Source organism: Candoia aspera, chromosome 7, assembly GCF_035149785.1.
Source record: "Candoia aspera isolate rCanAsp1 chromosome 7, rCanAsp1.hap2, whole genome shotgun sequence".
In the NCBI taxonomy this organism is placed as follows: Eukaryota; Metazoa; Chordata; class Lepidosauria; order Squamata; family Boidae; genus Candoia; species Candoia aspera.
This window is the reverse complement of record NC_086159.1, coordinates 73146732-73166400: the sequence shown is the minus strand read 5'-3', so window position 1 is coordinate 73166400 and position 19669 is coordinate 73146732. Positions and strand designations below refer to the sequence as shown.

The 19669-nt window shown below is 39.7% G+C and overlaps 1 protein-coding gene across 1 annotated transcript in view; it reads left to right on the top strand.

The window, feature by feature from the left end:
- Window positions 1-19669, top strand: part of HGF (hepatocyte growth factor) — a 55954-nt gene that overhangs the window by 14329 nt on the left and 21956 nt on the right. The window contains exons 6-9 of the mRNA XM_063309362.1: window positions 59-177; window positions 7468-7642; window positions 16107-16234; window positions 18505-18607. Coding sequence (XP_063165432.1) covers window positions 59-177; window positions 7468-7642; window positions 16107-16234; window positions 18505-18607 — 525 coding nt within the window. The remainder of the gene's footprint in view (window positions 1-58; window positions 178-7467; window positions 7643-16106; window positions 16235-18504; window positions 18608-19669) is intronic.

Sequence of the window (19669 nt, the reverse complement as noted above, 5' to 3'; positions counted from 1 at the left end):
TAGCTTGGCTTCTCTTGGCAGCTGACTCAGTTAATGTGCATGTTGGTGTGGCTTGCAGATACCCTGACAAAGGCTTTGATGATAACTACTGCCGCAATCCAGATGGTAAACCGAGGCCATGGTGTTACACTCTTGACCCAAACACCCCCTGGGAGTTTTGCTCAATTAAAACATGTGGTGAGTTTAACATTGGATGCTTTCTTGAAACATCTTTTTCTCTTCCACAGCCTAGATTTCAATAATCTCATTGTAATCATGATTGTGCTGTATTGCACGATAACCCAGGTTTATTTTATAAAGTCTTGTCTCCTATTATTGTCAGTATTTTCACACTTGACACTTATGATACATACATAAAGTAGTCCATACCCAATTCTTGGGGAATCTCTGTCGCCAGCTCCTTCCATGTGGTCGCAAAGCTATCCAGTCCCACCACCAATGCTCATATATTTAGCATCTTCAGGATAAAGAGTAGATAGGCTTAGCCTTTCTGAGAACAGGAACCCCAAAACACAAGGCTGGTGCTTCATGGAAATCTGCCTGTGAAGAGCTTTGACCTTTCCTTTGCAGATAAGATGGGCTGTTGGGCCATGCCAAGCACTGCTCTACTTCCCAAGAAGCACATGAAGATCCCTTTGCCCATATTATATGGGAAAGGGAATTCTGTCTCTCATTATTTAAGAGTCATGGCTCACTGCTCTTCAAATTCCATCTGCTTGCTTTTGATCTGGAACATACTCCAGACTGCACTTCCAATACACTTCAGGCACCAGACAGTCTTTAAAAGCTTTCCCTAAAGCCCTCTGTTGTAGGAGGGGTTTATAACAAAGGTTGAATTGTTTCCAATCTTCTGAAAAATAAAAAAAAATCCTCATGGTTCTCAGGTATTCTGACATTCTTGAAAAAGAGAAAACTAGTATGCTAGACCACTGATTCAGCTGTAAGTGAATATAATGGCTTTGCATCTGTCTAGCAAATGCTGAATTTTCCCATGCAGTCTATGCAATGCATATGAGTCAGTCTATCAACATGTTATTGAAGTAGCAAAAATCTGAGACACAATTGTTACATGCCTTGTCTAACAGGTGTTATTTTTATGTTAGCTGTTAACATGTAAACCAAAGTTGGAAGGCTTCTCTTGAGAATACCAACATCTGGTGCATTTATGGATGTCTGGATATTATGCACCTCAGTGTTTAACTTATAAATGAAACTGATGAAACTAAGAGACTTTTTTTTAACACAATACATATGAAAGATTTTGAGCGTGTGTTTCCCTACTGTGATCCTGAAATTCTATGCATTTTTTTAATGTTATTTCCTTATACTTTATGTCTACAATAATGAACAACCTGCATTGTAAATAAATCTTTTCGTATGATATGCTATTGGGCTTATGAAGAATGTGTTAATATTCAGTATTTTAGCAATGAATTCTAAAGATAGTTATTATTATGTTTTTATAGACTTTTATATTTTCTTACATTTTCTTATTTTATTAGCTGCCAAGAGTCCTGTGACTGAGGTGGCATACAAATTAGATAGCTAGATAGATAGACAGACGGACAGACAGACCGATGCTATTGCAATCAGAACTCATTCATGAATTCTTTAGTCAAATAGATGGAAGTCTTCTGTCTGTCTATCAGCTGTGAAGTTGGAGATGAAAGTCTGTCTGTCTGTCTATCAGCTCCAAATGTGAAGTTGGAGAGGAACAACAGTTGCTATTCCATTTTTTTCTGTGACTTTCATATCCAGAATAGAAAAAATGAGTTCATGTGATTGGAATTGTCCAATTCCTGTTCATTTTACTTCACTTACCCCTAGAGTTTCTGTTCAGGTCCATTGTAGGAGAAAAGCCACTTTAGTCTATGGTTGCAAAACATCAGGATTCTGGTAGCACCTTTTCCGACTAACAAGCTTTATTAAAAGGCAGAATCTGTCATAAGCTGCAGCTCACTTTGTCAGATGCATAGAATGGCTAGACTGGTGTAGAATTTAAATTGGAGTATGGGACGCGGTGGCGCTGCGGGTTAAACCGCTGAGCTGCCGATCGGAAGGTCGGCGGTTCGAAACCGCGCGGCGGGGTGAGCTCCCGTTGCTAGTCCCAGCTCCTGCACACCAAGCAGTTCGAAAACATGCAAATGTGAGTAGATTAATTGGTACCGCTTCGGCGGGAAGGTAACGGCGTTCCGTGCAGTCATGCTGGCCACATGACCCGGAAGTGTCTATGACAACGCCGGCTCCAAGGCTTTGAAACGGAGATGAGCACCGCCCCCTAGAGTCGGACTCGACTGGACTTTACGTCAAGGGAAACCTTTACCTTTACCTTTATGGGGGGAAAATGAGGGGAAGGGAGCAAGAGGTTGCTGCACTTGCATATATCAGAAGGTTTCAGGCCATCTCAGAAGGTCTCAACAAATCCAATGGGCTTTTAGCACATTACAGTTGGTAACTGATAAGGTAGTAGTGATCTGTCTCAGATGTAACCTGCATAAACACCTTTTCTTCCCTTCCTTTCCCCCCATCACAACCCAATTGAAATCCTGTACCAGTCTAGCCACTCTATGCATCTGGTGCAGCTCACGGAAACTTATGCTTTTCAATAAAACAAGTTAGAAAAGGTGCCACCAGACTCTTGATTTTTTTATTCTAGTCCATGTTATTTCTGCTTTAACAATATCCAAGTTTTCTTAGTTGATACTGTGGATGTTCCATGTTACCATCCTAAGGGTTTTCAATAAGCTTCAAACATTTCTTCTAGCCACATCAGACTGCCTAGACTTAGAGCTCTTTGCTCTTCCTCAGTGGCCATATTTTGTCAGCTTGACATTTGTTCTTATATAGCTTCTTTCTATGAGTTTTCTTGGCATATGTGAAGAAGTAGCTTGCCATTGCTTTCTTCTTCCAGTGCCTCAACCAATAGAGTTGCTGCAACCTTGTCTGTGGCTGCCTAGTCATAAGTCCTTCTAATGAATTTCATCTTGGGTCTATGGCAGTACTGATTGTACCTCTGCCTGCTGCTGGGGAGATGGACTTTTAAGGCAGCCCATACTCACATGTCACCAAAGCATCTTTAGATTTCTGTGGTATGTTGTAGAACTGCTTCTTTCCAGAGTTCATCCCATCCTGCTTACATTTCTGCTTATGGTCTGCTTCTTCTTCAGGTATATCCTAATTATATTGCAGCTAACCTGCATATCTGCAGGTTGTCCCACTATCTGCCACCCATGGACACATCCCAGTTCCTCAATCTAATCTGAGGAATGGGTTTGTCTGTAGGGAGGTGTGTGTGTGTGTGTATTCTATTTATGGCTTGGCACCAACTTATCTACAGGAATGCATCTTCTTTGGAGAAGCAACTGGTTGTCCCCATTTTCAGGAGGTTATGGGGGGCAGGAACAAAGCCTGGAAATGCTGTGGTTTTGTTTTTGTTTTTGTTTTTGTTTTTGTTTTTGTTTTTGCTTTTGTTTTTGTTTTTGTTTTGTGATGGGCCCAGCCTGCTCTCTGGAATGGCCTCCCAATGGAGGTTAGTTTGTCTTTAACATTATCTACCCTCTAGAAAAAAGATGAAAACAGATCTTTTCCAGAGGATGTGACACCAGGTGTTATATTGTTTGGGGGTTTCAATATATTTATTTTATATATTCTTTTGGTATTGTTATGCTTTGATTAATAAATAAATGTTCATTACCTGCTCAGAAGTCCCCAGATGTTGAGTTAGGTGTTCAGTCTCAAAACAGATGTTGAGTCTTTGTTTTTGTCAAACTTTAGCAAGAACAACTTAAGATTGTTAGGATATGGCACTTGCTAAATCACATGGACGCTTGCAGAATTGAACCTTGGTTCTAAGTCTTGCTAGTTATTATTAAAATGATTCAGAGAAGGTTTTAAATTGAGAAAATGAACCCTCCAGATAACCAACAGAGACATGGAATATGTTAGAAATCCAGCAGCAGAAACAGTTAAAAAAGAGCAGGGAGTTTCAGTAGAAGGAAGCAGAGTAAATCATCCAGGACTGTTAACTGAAATGTCATCAGGAAGCAAATGTGATAGACAGGAACATCCACCAGGGGAGTCAAAAAAGTCAAAATGGAGTCCTGTCCCATACATGAGAAAAAGGGTAGGGCTATAATTGCAGGCTTTCTGAAGAAATTTTGGGATACTTTACATCTCTGTGCAAAGTTCAGTTTTGGATTCTGTTAAATAATAAGCAGTTGATTAATGAAAGAAGTTGCTTAAAAATCAAAACTTATATGCAAACTTTCCATCAGTGTGGCAGCATTAACAATAATCTATGAGTGAAAGATAAGAGGGGAAAAAAAGAAGAGATGTATACAACTCCAGAAGACGGATCTGACCTTAAAGTATGTCGATCTTGTAAACTCTTGAGAATCTAGGTGGAATTATTTTTATCCTTCCTGTTCCAGAATGAGTTGGGAATTGAAAAGCTTTAGGTACGCATGCCATTCTTTACCATTAACTCTCCTTAGGAAATTAGGCTGAACAATCTTGGCAGGAAATTATGCAAAAACCACTGTGATAAAGCATTTATATGCATTTGGGGAAACATAAACTTGAGCCTCAGGAAAGCATCAATATACTGCAAAGTGTCTTGATACATGTGAACGAAGCTGATGCAGTTCCTTAAAATAGCAACAGGAATATGTAATACTTCCCTGCAGCAAGATTTGGTTTTTCCTGATTTTGTTTTTCAGTTGATGGCTACTCCTTCTATATCACCACATAAACACTCATGTAACTAATTGAAAAAAAAAAATGTCAGGGTGTGCGTGTGGGTGTGCAAGTTCCACCATTTTTGTCAGAATCACACACAAGTTCCACTCATTTCATACCAGTGTGCAATGTGATTACAATAAGTAGCTGTAAAGTAATGTTAGATTGCAGATTCCTCCCATCAACAACCTGAGAATCCAACTTTGTACCAGGTTTTCTATACTTTTCTTACATTCAACTACTACATTGTTCTTATATATTATTAAGATTGTTCTGATATTGGGTTCCATAAACATTTTTAATGATCAGTGATGTTTCAGTGGTGAAAAACAGCAGCTAATGCCTTCCTTCATGAATGCCTCACTTTCTAACTCCCATTTTCAAGGATCCTGTCATAAATGCTCTCCAAGACTAACTGCAGCTTGCAGAGATAGCTGCAAAAAGATCTCGAGACCCAGAAATTGGCTGCTTCTCCAAAGATACTGCTCTACAGAGAATTTTTATATCAGATCCTAGAGAAGCATGGCCATTCTTCCATGTGCATAAATATTAGCTTAATCACTCTTTTGGAATATTAATTTAGAGGATTTCTTTTACTAGTTATCTCCATATGACACATCCAGGTGCTGCCATTACCAAAACAGGAATTCAGGACTTTAATTTTTCATGCCAATATATTTCTTTGGACTCAAGGGAGGGAGATAGGCTTAATATGTTTATTTTGTTTTGGACTGAGGTTATGGCAACAAATGTTGCTCCTGAAGAATTCTTTTGCACTGACCAGCAGGCTTCAAGTGCAAATGCTGATCGGTGCTTCCAGTTAAACATTTGGTCCTGGTTATTCTCATTCGTGTTTGTGTGTGTGTGTGTATGTGTGTGTATAAGCGTATGGCATAGCGGTTCGGTGTTCATGCTGCTTTTTCTCGCTGGGAAATCCTTGTGAGGTCCAGCAGCCAGATGTGCAGTCTATTTAGCTATGACAAGTCACGTTGCCTGGGGTGCACCACGAGGAGGTTGGTCTACATTGCACCAAGTTGGTGCATAGATTGTCATAGATGTGAAGCACCCATGTAATTCCAGTAACTTCCTACATTCTGAGGTGGGAGTCATTCATACCAAAAAACACAGACATGATCCTCATAGGAAGTTTAAACAGGGAGTTGAGAACTGGTTTGCTGAGATGCCACATCTCTTTTTTCCTACTTCTGTCCTGTATTCTTTCTGTTCTATGGTGGTGCACAAGGAAGCCTTAAATTATACCAGCCACATCTCATTCACTTAGTTGTCCCTGCCTTTCTGGCTGGGTGGGAGGAAGCTGCTGCTAGTGAAAAGGGAGGGATCCTCACTTGCCTGCCACTTTTAAGTTTCCTCCTAGAGGATTTTTTCACCTAACCCAGCTGAAAATGAGGAGGAGAGCACTGTAGAGGAGACAAGGCCATTATTGCTCAGGGCCTCTTTTGAGAGAGTGGCACCTTCCAGATTGAAGACAACGTGATGTTTTTTCCACCATTGAAGAGAACTATTTATTTATTTATTGGCAGAATTGAAATAAATTGGGTGGCATTGTTGCCTCTTCTGAGGGTATATGTCCTGTCCAGTTTCAGATGACTAGTGTCAAGGGTCTTATGTTGTTCAGCAACAACCAAATTGAATATTGGTATTCTGGTTATTAAAAAATGCTGCCAGAGAAGGGGCCAAAGCAAAATGACAAAGATAAATAGATAGATAGATAGATAGATAGATAGATAGATAGATAGTTCAATTTCAGTCCAGTCTTAGAACTGAACCTATGTGATTAATTATCCATGTTATCCCTAAAGAGCTGAAGCATTTCAGCAGACAATTTTCAACTTAGTTTGATTCATTCATCAATATAGGGTATTGAAATTCTAGGACAGTTTAGTACGGCAGTATTCATTAGGTACAGAGCCTTTAAAAAAAAAAAAAGGATTAGACTAGGGTAGCTAATGTATAGCCCAAGGGATGCAAGTATCCCTGATCTAATTTTTGTGTCTCCTAAGATACTGTCACCAAAATTCAACAGGAAATGATCAAGTCTGACCAGCATGATGCTTTAAAAGAACATGAAATAAGGCTCAAAATAGTTTGATTAAGCCTTCAGTAGATTCAACTGACCTAATTTGAGTAAACACAAAGGACTAAATCTAAACCCAACTTCCTCCCTCCAAAAGAGATTTAGATTAAACTAAATTTGACCCTACTCCTTATGGAGATGTCATCACATCACTATCATTCCTCTTTGCTTAGTCTTCTAAGTCCCCATAATGTTTTTTTTTTAATATGTCCCCAAGCTGCAAAAACACCACCTGTCTCTCTATTAGACAAATGAATCTAGCTTATGTCCATTGTTTATGAGTTATTGTTGGGGAAAGAAAAACTTTAGATCAACATTTGGAAACCTCAAGCCCTCCAAATATATTCAGATGTAAATGCCTATGATTCCCATATTTCCCAAACTTTCTAAAAATTATGGGAGTTAAAATCCTAAATTCCTGGAAGACACAAATTTGGAGGAGGACATTGACCTATATTTTGATTGGCTCCAACAAGATAACTCTTTCTGTTTTTAAGGACTGTCTTCTTCTCTAGGAGATCTCAAATTTATCTCATCAGATTTGCAAGAATGAGGGAAGGTTTTAAAAGGCCTTCTCCTTATACCCAGCTGGCTGTCAGAAAGAAACAACCATTGTCCTGTCTTTTTTTTTTTAGCTCAGAATGTGGTGCACAACTCTGCAGCTGTAACTGAAACAACTCAGTGCATACAAGGACAAGGAGAAGGCTACCGTGGTACTGTGAACACCATCTGGAGTGGGATTCAGTGTCAGCCCTGGAACTCTCAGGTGCCTCACCAACATAACTTCACGCAGGAGAACTTTAAGTGCAAGTGAGTTGCCCATATAAGTAACACAGGTTGAATAAGACTGATTGACCACAATATTGTGGTCAATCATTAAGGTTTCTAATCCAAAGACAGAAGTTAGTGCTATTATGTCTTTTGGAATTCTTTGTCATCTCAGTCCTTCAACCATCTGACACGTAATTTGTGCTGTGGGAAATAAACTCTCTCTTTCTAGGTATTATATCCATTTTGGAAATGATTCGTAGTTGTTTCTCGGGTAGTGTTCTAATTTTATAGATTTGCGAGCAGTCCAATTTGCACTCTTTATGGGTCATTTGGGGTGGGGCAACAATATTGGCAGAAATATGTTATGTTCTTTGTATCCATTGGTGGCAAGCTCCTTGAGCAGATGACTTCTCATAGTATGTCTTGTAAATTGGAATATGGTGGTTATCCATACGTGAACGTATTTGGGCTTCGGACCTATATTCTCACAGTTGACTATAGTTGGGAGAGCTATTTGGCACAGGAGCTATGTGAAGAAACATGGTCTGTCTGATCTTGGACACTAGCACTTTCCTTCTTCTCCATCTTTCTATATTTTGGGAGAAGCTGCAGGTTTGCCTTCCCCCATCACTGGAAGCTTAGTTGTTCTGAAGGAATCTCCATTCTGTCAGAACTATTCACCTGTAGATAAACCGGTTGAAATGGTGCAAGCCCCACCATCAATTCTTCCCCTCCTAATTAGGATTGCTGCTGCTATAGAAGCTCTGGTTGTGTGGAACCATGATCTCCTGCAGCTGTTCATTCTTCACCATTTAAATTGATTGGCTGTTTCTTGTGAAAGGCTTCACTCTCCAGTCTTCAGCATGACATGACAGTGGCCAGAGTCTTGCTTGAGGGTAAGTGGGGCTTAATGCGTTATGGCTTTGTGAAAGTATGCTTGTCTGCAATGTGGGCAGGCACTTTTATTTTTGAGTGCTTTAGTCTTATCAAAAATTCCAATTGTTCACCTAGAAATGCTCCATTTTATATTGAGTTTTACAAAAATAATGGAAAAGATGTGGATTCACTACGGGACCTCTTGTATGAATTCTTTCCTCAGCCCAATCTGTTGTTGTCCCATTTTTTTTAAAAAAAAACTTCTTAGGATCTGGTTCTGTATAGGAAAGAAAAGGGTTAAGGTTGGGGAGTGAATGAACACAGAAAGACAAGTGTGAATGAAGGCACTCATCCCTTCATCCTTTGTGAGCCAGAATTAGAAATATGACATCGTTGTAGCTCCAGATTGGAAATGACAGAGAAGTTCTAGTATTTTTAATTCAAATTTCATGTAATCTGGGAAATGTAGCCAAGAGCTCTAAGCAGGAAGTTATTGTGCTTCTGTTTCTTTTCCAGGATGTACAATGTAACACATTGTGCCATTTGTCTACATCCAAGATGCAGATCTTAGGATATGATTGTCACAATCCAGGTTCTGTTCAAATCTTCTTGTTTTTCCATGGAACATTATGTCCAGGCACTTTTCAGCTACTCCATTTGCAGACCTGGTCACCAATTTTCAGCCAGGCTGAATACAATGGAATTAGTGGTACCAATGCAATAAAAGATGCTATCCTGGATGCTAGGGACATTAATGGATTTTAGGCCTCCCAGAATGCTTTATCAAGGAGAAAGATGTTACTGAGAGCTGGGAATCTCTGTCCATCCTTTGAAATGCAATATTCATCAGCATTTGGAAGGTTAAACACTGCATCTGAAGATGGGCATGGAAACAATTTGCACATCTTGAATTTTGGTGACAAAGAAAGGGAGACAAAGACTTTTTAGTTGGAATTAATTGTAACTGGTATGGAGCCTCTCAAACAAAAATTTTTGGGAACCTGTTGGAAGATCTGCTGCCTGTTTGTAGAGCTCTGTAAGTTTCTAAATAAAAAGAAAGCTACAAATATGGTGTTAAGTCTCCAGTGTGTACTCACTCAAAAAAAAACTAAGCATTTGATTAATAGCTTTCCTTGTTTGTTTTAATTGCTGGTATAGCGATGTACAATTTTTTGTGGGCCTTTTTTGTTTTTGGCACCCTCAATATATTCATTTTAGTTAATTATTTTTATTCATTACAAGTTATTCTCAGCTAAGTGTTGCAACTTTTGTTTCTACCCTTATATATAAGAAGACTAGAGAACTGGTCACAGATAATCTTGTTCCACTGACTTTGTGGCACCTCTGTATTGCCATTGATCCCTGAAAAAATAGCTTGAAGAAAATTTGCAATCATCTTCACTTCTGCCACCTCAGAAATGCTAAGAGCAGGAAGAAGAAAAAAGTGCCCCATCCTGCACCACTGTAGGTCCTACAACAACAATAAAAACTGCTTCATTCCATGCTAAAGGGAAGTAGGAAAAATTACTTGTACCTTCATATATACATTGTTATTTCACATTGCATTTATCTGTATGGCTGACAGCCAAAAAATTCAGCAATTTGTATGGGGAGAGCTGAAAAAACCATCAAACTACCTTTCCCCTTTCAAGACCTTCTCAGCTTGGCTGCAGCCCAGGAACCAGAAAATTGAGTGAAGCAAGAATTTCTGTAAATGGGGAAATGGCCACCCACAAGCTCCATAGAAGTGCAGCATCTCAAAGAATCAACAATAAATCAGCTCATTTGTTGAAAAGAGAGTATATTATGGAACTACAGGTGCATGGAGACAATCGTAGACAGCACAACTATGTTTAGAAGTCTTTTTAAAATTGCTTTTTGTTTGAAATTTTATGCATACAAGAGAATAAAGACAGAAAAATAAATATTCATCAATGGTCTGATTATCAACAAGAAATGGCTGGGCTGCAAGGCTGCTTACATGCACTCAACTATTGTATAGCTTATTCTGGTTGTTGTGGCATCAGTCACAATGCTGCTGAGCTTGGTATGGATAACAGTGTTACAATGCCCTATAACTTGGATCCTTTGACACAACTGCTGTGACATGACACTGGAAAAAAACCTGAACCGTATACATTTTTCCATAAGATGGGAATGAAAGTATGGCATACATTTTCTTTCCAGGTTTTGCTGCATGCATACATTCCATGGGTTCCACCCTGGACCTTTAAAATAGGATGCTTTTTATGGTGATGCTAGTATGTTGTTAATCAAGTATAGCATGGGGATCACATCACACACTCTCCATTTTATAATATGAGATGCTCTAGATTCATGCTTGTGGCATTTATTCATCAGTCTCAATTTTGGCTGAAATAATTTAGAGAGTGTTCTCATGCCCAAAAACTCTTGGGAGGATTCCCCATTGCATCACTGCAGGAGCCAGTCCTGTGTTTATGTTCTGTTGTTCCCATGTATCTCTGGCTGGTACCTGTTGTCTCCCTCCTACTGATAACTTCTTGCACTGCACCAGTGTTAGTGGTAATGGAGCAATATCTTCATGAAGTGCATAAAGATGGACTAATGAAGAAACTCAGCATGAACTTGCATTGTGCACCTTTGTGGTGTTCTTTGCCAACATTTGTTTGAAAAATAGGTAGGTTGTTTTGTGGGATGCTATAATTACAGTAGGTGCTGTAAACTGTCTTTATTTTCCATGAATTGGTTCTCTTTCCAAGTTCCATTTCACTGTTATAAAATTCACCTAAAACTGAAACTCCTACCCACTCGTATGTGGGAAAAAGTCCCACTGAGTATGAATAGTCTTCCTTGTGAAGTAAATCATTGTTGTGGAAGTGTTTTGTCTCCCTCACTTGCCTTGGTAAGAGAGGAATGGCATAGATTTCAAAGCAGAAAGCTACGTGTGTAAGATGATTGATGTCACAGAAAAATGATGCTGCAGGAACAAATGGAAATGGATAGCTTTGAGAATGTTGCTAGTGGTTAGGCTGACCATACGTCCTGTTTTGAACAGGACAGTCCCGTTTTTTTAACATTTCCAGACCATCCTGTTGTTTTAATATAAATGTCCATTTTGTCCCATTTTCTTAAAAACCTTACTTAAAATTTTGAAAGTTCCCGCGAACCTGTCAGAATGCAGTCTGACTTTAAGTGGAAGGAGGGGGAGCTCAGCAGAAATGATGGGAAAAAAGCCGCAGAGCTCATCCTGGTGGGAAACCTAAAAAGAAAAAAAAAACAGGATCAGCTGATAGGCGGTGATCAAAGGGCGAGCTGATTGGCTCCTGCCTTGAAATGGTGGGAAGAAAAGAACGTAAAAGCACAGCCAGAGGAGGAACGCCTTGTCAGGGACAACTGTTCACTAGACTCTCCAGCCCAGCCATGCCTCTCACAAAGGAAGGTATCCGAAGATTCCCAGCCCTAGAAAACCAGAGAAGTCCCTGCCTGCCGATCCAGCCCGTCGCCCAGCCCTGCCCCGTTTTGCCATCCCAATGTCCTGTTTTTGTCTCAAGGAAATATGGTCAGCCTCCTAGTGGTAGAATAGGTAGTATACGTCACTCTAACCAACCCCATGCCCAACAGCTCCAATCTTATCCTGTGAGCATGTTGTAGTCCTCTACTTCTTAAAGTCAATTAGTTGAGAAAGGTTTCCTAGAAATTAAGCTACAAACTGTCTCCAAAGAAACATTTTCCCTTCAAGGGAGAAGGAACCCAGTTTGCTGAACCACAGATGGGCAGTTTTGCTTCATCTATCTAAAGACTTCCTCACACTGAGTTTTATTCCTGGTGTCTCCAGGTTGCTTCCTTGGCAACAATAGGGGAATTGTTTCCTATTGAAACCTACAACCCTGGAAAAATTGTATCCCATTTAAGTATTAAACCTATTCAACCTTGCTTAGCTCTTCAAGATCAGCCCATATTGGCTAGGTGCTGTCATTTAGCAAGACTTTCATTTGTGTACTTATATTTTATTAGGACAAAACCTAGGAGGGCACAATCCTGCATTCATGTATCATACCATATTTCATTTAATGTAGTCATAAGGTCATCATTTTGGCATTGCATTATCCATTTGCCTACTTGCAATTAAAGCCTGATAAAGTTGTGTCTATCATGTCTATTGTTGGGAAAGCAAACAGCACTCTGCTTTCTAGAGCATATGGTTTAAACTTAACATCAAAAACTGCCTTGGTGCTATTGTTGGGTACTTGTTGAAGAATTAACATTCAAAACAGGACAAGTCAATAAGAACATTGATAGAACCATTGTATTTACTATAAACTTTTGTTCTACCGCTCTGGAAGTCTGCTCAGCTGGTTTTGTGAATGAATCCTGAAGGTAGTTTGTGCAACTTTTCAAAATTTAGAATTGTTAAGCATGATTATTAGAAGTACCCAGCACAGGTGGCAACACTTAGTCGACCTTGACTGATCCTAAGAAAGTGAAGCATGGTCAGACCTGGTTAACACTTGAATGAAGGACCACCAGGAAACTTCAGAGTGATAAGTAAGATTGGGAATTTAAAAAAGAAAGAAAGAAAACTGGACGAAGGCAATAGAAAACCACTTCTGTACCTGTTGCCAAGAAAACAGCATAGTCAGCAGGAGTTAAGATTGGTTTAAGGAAGTAAGTCCCACCAAAGGGTGAAGAATTTCTTAGAAACATCTACTTAGAGTCCAGATTTTAGATTGATGACTGCATGCAAGAATAAAATAAGGAGTTAGAGACCTGTGTTCAGATCACAGAATTTGATCCTTTTCTCTGCAGTCCCATAGATGCCTGCTCAGTAAATTCTGTGGTTTTCTGTAGACCTTATTTTCAGATTAAGTGTGTAAAGGAACCAGAGTATTATTGTCTTATTGCAGAGTCTTATTGCAGTCTTCTGGGCTTTTACTCTGAACACTGTCCTACTTCAATCAATCGTGGAGGATTGGAGTGAGTGATTTTCAAGAGTTCAGCCAAATGTGTGTAATGCTTTGCCTGAAAGAAGAGCATGTACAAATCTGACAGTGTTTCTCCTCCTCATAGCAGTTAGCCAAATTTCATAAATTGTACTTATTAGAATGGTTTAGCCTCTATAAATCCTTTCTTCAGAAACCCTTTGAAACCCTGCAAGAAGGAAGGTAGAACCTAGTCCTGTAGCCTTTCTCAGACAATTCACTCTCTTGGAATTCCATAGAACCTCTGAAATATGATTTTGGACTGTATCTTAACAAAAAATAGTATAACTTGACAATCTCACTGTCAATTTCTGTGTCCTTTTGATGATGCAGGGTTTCCCTAGTTGCATTTTAAAAAAAGTCTTAGCCGTTGAAACTAAGAAAATTCAAGCTCAAGTATTCAGTGTATAAAGTGCTGAAAATTGAGGGGACTTAGGACTTCCAGTTCTGTTACCTTATACAATTTCTTTGAAAATGCATATAGGGAAATGTAATGTTGGAAACAGACTCAGACTGGGGCATATTTCCTTTATAGGCAGTTATCAACCATTGTCCTAGATGGTGACAAAACAGTCGTTTGAAATGGAAAGCTCTGCTGAACTCTGTGGGGGAACAGAGAGGAATATTTGCATTTTCCAGAGGTTGATACTTTAATATAAGCAGAGAGTTTGTTTTAAAGAAATTCCCCAGAGATTAGACACTCAGCTGAAATGATTACACGTGTATAAGGTTTCTGGAGGCATTTCTTCTGCACACAGGTTCCAGTTTCCTAATTAAATCCGTGATAAAACTGGGGGGGAGAGGGGGGCGGCACTGATTATATAGCACGGAGATCCATCCAGAAGAATAGGTAGGAACTTATTGTGTTAGGGTAAACCTGAAACAGGAGTTAATAATCAGTTTCAGATGTTTTTGAGGTTTGCGTGGAAGGCTTTTCAATAGGTTAAAAAAAAATAGCATAATACACCAATTCTTAAGTTGCTGTTTCTCTAGCCTCTAGCCTCAGTTCATAGTGCTGGTTACCTTTAAAACATATACAGGACCGCACTGGGATGTATCAGGCAACGCCATGCAGAATAGGATTTGCTGGTCTGTCTGGATAGCTGGAGAGGGTACTTGTGAAGTTTGGGGGACAAAGTAACAAGTCATTTCTATGGTGGCCATCTCAGAGTATGGATGATCCCACCCATACCTGCATTTCACAAATAGGTTAAAATCATCTTACCTGAGCACCTTTTGGTCCTTAGTCGTTCACGGTGTCTTGCTATGTGACGTATTTCCCTTTTTTTATTTGGTTTCTCTATTATATCTTTCATCTTCATCCATTTGGATTGAGGTAGGATAGAGATCTTGGAAAGGAAGAGATAAAATGTCCTGTCCCAGTGCCTGTAGGCTGTAAGGGCCTGGATGGGGTGCAGTGGGCTTTGACTCATCCCAAGCAAGACTGAGTGGCTTTGGGTTTGTGGGACTCCTGGTACCAAGGTTTTTCCATCTTTCGTCCTGGATGGGGTGGGACTGCCCCAGACAGACCCGGTGCGCAAACTGGGGGTCCTTGTAGACTCATGGATCCTGCTGGAAGAGCAGGTGGCAGCTGTGGCTAGGAGGGCCTTTGCACACCTTCAGGTTGTGCGCCAGTTGCGTCCATTCCTGGAGTGAGATGCTCTGCTCACAGTCACTCATGCCTTCGTGACCTCCCATCTGGATTACTGCAATGCGCTCTACATGGGGCTGCCCTTGAAGAGCGTTTGGAAGCTTTGGCTGGTGCAGAATGTGGCTGCATGGGCAGTAAACAGAGTCAGATATTTGACACATGTAACCCCTCTGCTATGTGAGCTGCGTTGGTTGCCGGTGTGCTTCTGGGTGCAAGTCAAGGTGCTGGTTGTCACCTTTAAAGCCCTTCATGGCTTGGGACTGGGTGACCTAAGGGACTGTCTTCTCCCAGTTGTTTCTACCTGTCCAATTCAATCTAGTAGGTTGAGTATGCTGTGGGTCCTGTCAGCCAAGGAATGTCGGTTGGCGGGAACTAGAAGGCGTGCCTTCTCTTCTATAGCGCCTGCCCTCAGGAACATCCTCCCTCCAGAAATTAGGATGTCCCTGACCCTGTTGGCCTTTCATAAGGCTGTGAAGACCTGGTTATGTGCCTGGGTCTGGGGCCCCGAATGTGCAAATGGCCCATATCTTGGTTATATTAACATCCATGCACTGCTTATTTGATGGCCATGTATATTTATTCTGTAATTTAATTCTTTTAATTGAAAATGTTATACTTGTTTATAGTTTTGATTGTTGTAAGCTGCTCTGAGTCACTTGCTGAGAAGGGCGGCTATGGAAATCGAATCAATCAATAAATAAATCTCGGGCAGCACTGGTTTCACAGTTTCTGGATACGGACGTGTGGAATGGGAACATTTCTGTTGGTGATGCAGAAGCCTATATTGCTATGCATTCAAATAATTTTACTAGCTGTCTAGCATTTGGAATTTCCTGTTTTACAAAAATGTGTGTCCACACTTGCTATTGTTGTTTTAACACATTCATTTTTCTGCAGTACAGTTAGTGGCATAGTTATTAAGTAACTTTTCTTGCTTATGTGGGGGAAACCCAGCAGTTTGCCAGACATATGTTACCACATTTATCATCTTCATTCTTCTTCTTATTTTTTGCAGGGATTTGAGAGAGAACTATTGCCGAAACCCAGACGGAGCTGAGGTGCCCTGGTGTTTTACAACCAACCCAAACATTAGGATTGGGGATTGTTCCCAAATACCAAAATGCAATGCGTCCACTGAGCAAGGTAACACCCACTCCACAGATAAGAATACTTTAAAATAATATACTGAGAATTATTATAATCTCTCCCAAAGTGATCCTTGAGACTTGGAGTAGGATAGGGATCTTGCGATGTATGACGGCTGTAGGAAAAATGAATATAATGTTGTAGTTAAGCTGAAGCTTCCACAAAACCCTTTGTCATTATGACAATTAGTTGTTTCTTTGTAGTTACTTCATTACTGTTTTCCTGAACAGTATTTTATATAGACCTCATGCAGTCCAAACTCTATAGTACCCAAATCCTGGACTGTTCCCTCATATACACAAGCAATGGGCATATTTGCATACTTGAAATTTTAGGGTACTGTATCAACATATCATGTTATACTTAAAATACACATCCCCTTGACTCGATGTTCCTGATGGAGTGTGCCAATAGCATCTGGATGACCCATGCTAAGTAGGTTTGGGCTTGGGCTGTTTGGAAGGCTAGACTGGGAAGTCAAAAAAGACTTCAGTTTGGCTGCCAAGAAAACTACATGGCCATGAAGACTCTAAGAGTCAAGTGTGACTCAAAGCATGACTTTACATTTTTGTATTACGCTGAACTGCTTGTAATGATGATGTTGCATAATACATTCATCAGCATTGCAAAGCTGTCACATGTTATTTGATTAGTCATCCATCTTAAAACAGACCATAATGTGTTACGTTGTGATGATGGAAAGATTTTGTGCCCAGCACCTTGCTTAGCCATTGCCTGATCATGGGGATTAGCATTCACATGTCTTTTCCTACCTCTGCTTCTTAGCCTCTGTTTTATAGAATAAAATTCTATAGGGCAGGGTGTGCAAAAGATGCATGAACTGGTAAGACCCAGGAATATTTTGTACCTGACTGATGTGCTTCTGACTCCCAATAGCTTAATAATAGTAGGCAACAAAATGGCTTTTCTTTCTATTAAGCATTTTTCTCTTGGCTTCGGTGTTCCTCAACTTGCTGAATATGAACTGGTTGCCTTTAGCAAAGTCTGTGGTCTATACAGCTCTGCTGGATAATTTTAGAGATTGGTATTAGATGTAGAATGAGAGGGATAAATGCACACTTCTTCAGGGGGTTAGCAAATGGTTCAGTAGATACTGTAAATAGCTCTGGCTCATCAATAGGTGGCAACACTAACATGATCTGGGCTTAGCTGTTGTCAGAAAGCTACCAAGGTTGGACTTTCGTGGGAGACCTTCATGAACTCCTATGGCTGTAGGCTACCCTGGGAAATTTAGTGTGTGTGTATGTGGCTCTATATGTCTCTATATTTATATCTAAATATTATGGAAGGAGGAAATACAATCCATTTGACAAGCAAATTACATGGCCAACAGCAATTGAGTGGCACAGAGAGGGAGTGAGACTTTACCTGTAGACCATGGCTGACTGGGGAATTCTGGGAGTTGAAGTCCACCCATCTTAAAGTTGCCAAGGTTGAGAAACACTGCTATAGAGTCTTTACCTTTTGGCTATAGTTGATGACCGCATCTACCCAAACCTTGACTGATCTTGAAAAAGTTAAGCAGGATTGGACCTAGCTACTATTTGGATGGGAGACCACCCAAAAATCCCAGACTACAGTAGTAAATTTTAAAAAAAAGTGAAAGAAGGCATTGGTAAACTACTTCTAGACTAATGCCAATAAAGCTACATAGACCTGCCCATATAGCCACCAAGAGCCAAAGCTGACTCAAGGGATTCTTTACTTTTATCTAGCTGGTGGTCTCTGGGTTTTAGCAAATAAGCAAAGCCGCTCCTACAAACTTAAAAACCATCCATTTCTGCTGCAGCCTGCTGAGAACATCTGGATTTAAACTGCAGTGCTGAGATATCCTGGCAGCTTTCAGATACATTAATGCATTGGCTGACCTTGTTAAGTTCACAGTCAACAAATTACCATTTAAACTAAAACATCTCCCATACATCTGCAGTAGATGGCAAAAGCAAGTTACTTACTTACTCCTGGATTACTTATTTATACCTTGAGACATAGTTACTTAGTTTCAGACCTCTCTTGTATCTATATGGATTTTTATACATTTCTACATATTTCCTATTAAAGTACCCAATCGATCTGTGTTTATGTGTTATATTATCTTGTACAATGTACTCTATATTTTAAACATTTTTAAGCTTCAGTTAACCATGATGTAGAAAGAATTTCTTTACCTCAAATGGTAGTAATGATAATTCAATAGTTTCTCTTAACGACTTTGACATGATTTTTTTTTAAACAAAAACATACAGATTGTTATCGAGGAAATGGGACGAATTATATGGGCAATTTAGCCCAGACACGGTTTGGCTTGACTTGCTCTATGTGGGATAAAAACATTCAAGATTTAAGAAGGTACGTACAAAATTAATTAAAAGAAAAGTTATATTTTCTACCCTAGTCAGGGTGGAATATTGTAACATATCATTCAGATGGCTTCCAGGTTGCAGAGTCTCCAATATTAGCTTTGATTTATTTTCTTTCTTGTTAAGTGGATATATTCCTTTTATGGATGGGATGGTTGTTTCAAGAAAAAAGTGCAGGTTGCATGTCTAAGGAAAAGAGAATTAAGAATTACAATTAAATTCAGTAGTCAACACCAAATTCCCATTTGTGCTTCAGAGGTTTCACTGTTTTTGGAGTACCATCATGCAATCTTATGCAATTATCTAAAAGATTGTTAAAAAAAAAAAAAAAACAGCAACAGCAAATCACATGAGATTTCGGCTCTTTCACCCAGCTCTCAAGAATTCTTTCTCCAAAGCTTGAAACATTGTAGAGTTGTCTCCTAAAATCTTGTGAGATTTAACATACCTAACATCTAACTGAGGGCTTCTAGAGGTATTGTGAGAACCTTAGAATCCATGATGCTGCATTTCCTCTTTCATGTGGGATTTCATATGTGAATCTTTTTACCAAGGCTTTTTATCTTATCTGGCTCATTTATTACAGTAGCATTTCAGCACTTCTCCAAGGAAACTACAGCAGACTAGATGCCTATATCGTATTTTATCATTCTTCTATGATAGGCCAAGGTTAAGAGATGGTGACTGGTCCAAGTTTCTTTCAGAATTAAGCTTCATTTGAATCCTGGTCTCTCTGAATCAAGTGCAATAGTCTTCTACAGTGTGGTTGGGACAAAACTAATTATTGCTTGAAGCAATGATCAACAGTCTGCCAACCCTTACACAAATACACTTTTGAATACACAATGTTCTTTGGTGGCTTACATACTCCAGTTCACTTATGAACACTGATTCACAACTCATTCAGCCCACTCAGACCAAGGCATACTCACTTCTGAGACACATGTACATACATGCATTTTTTTTCCCACCGCAACATCTTGGCCTTGAATTTGAGAAATGGCTTCATGAATGGGGTCTCCCACACATTACTCCAAATCATTTACTGGTT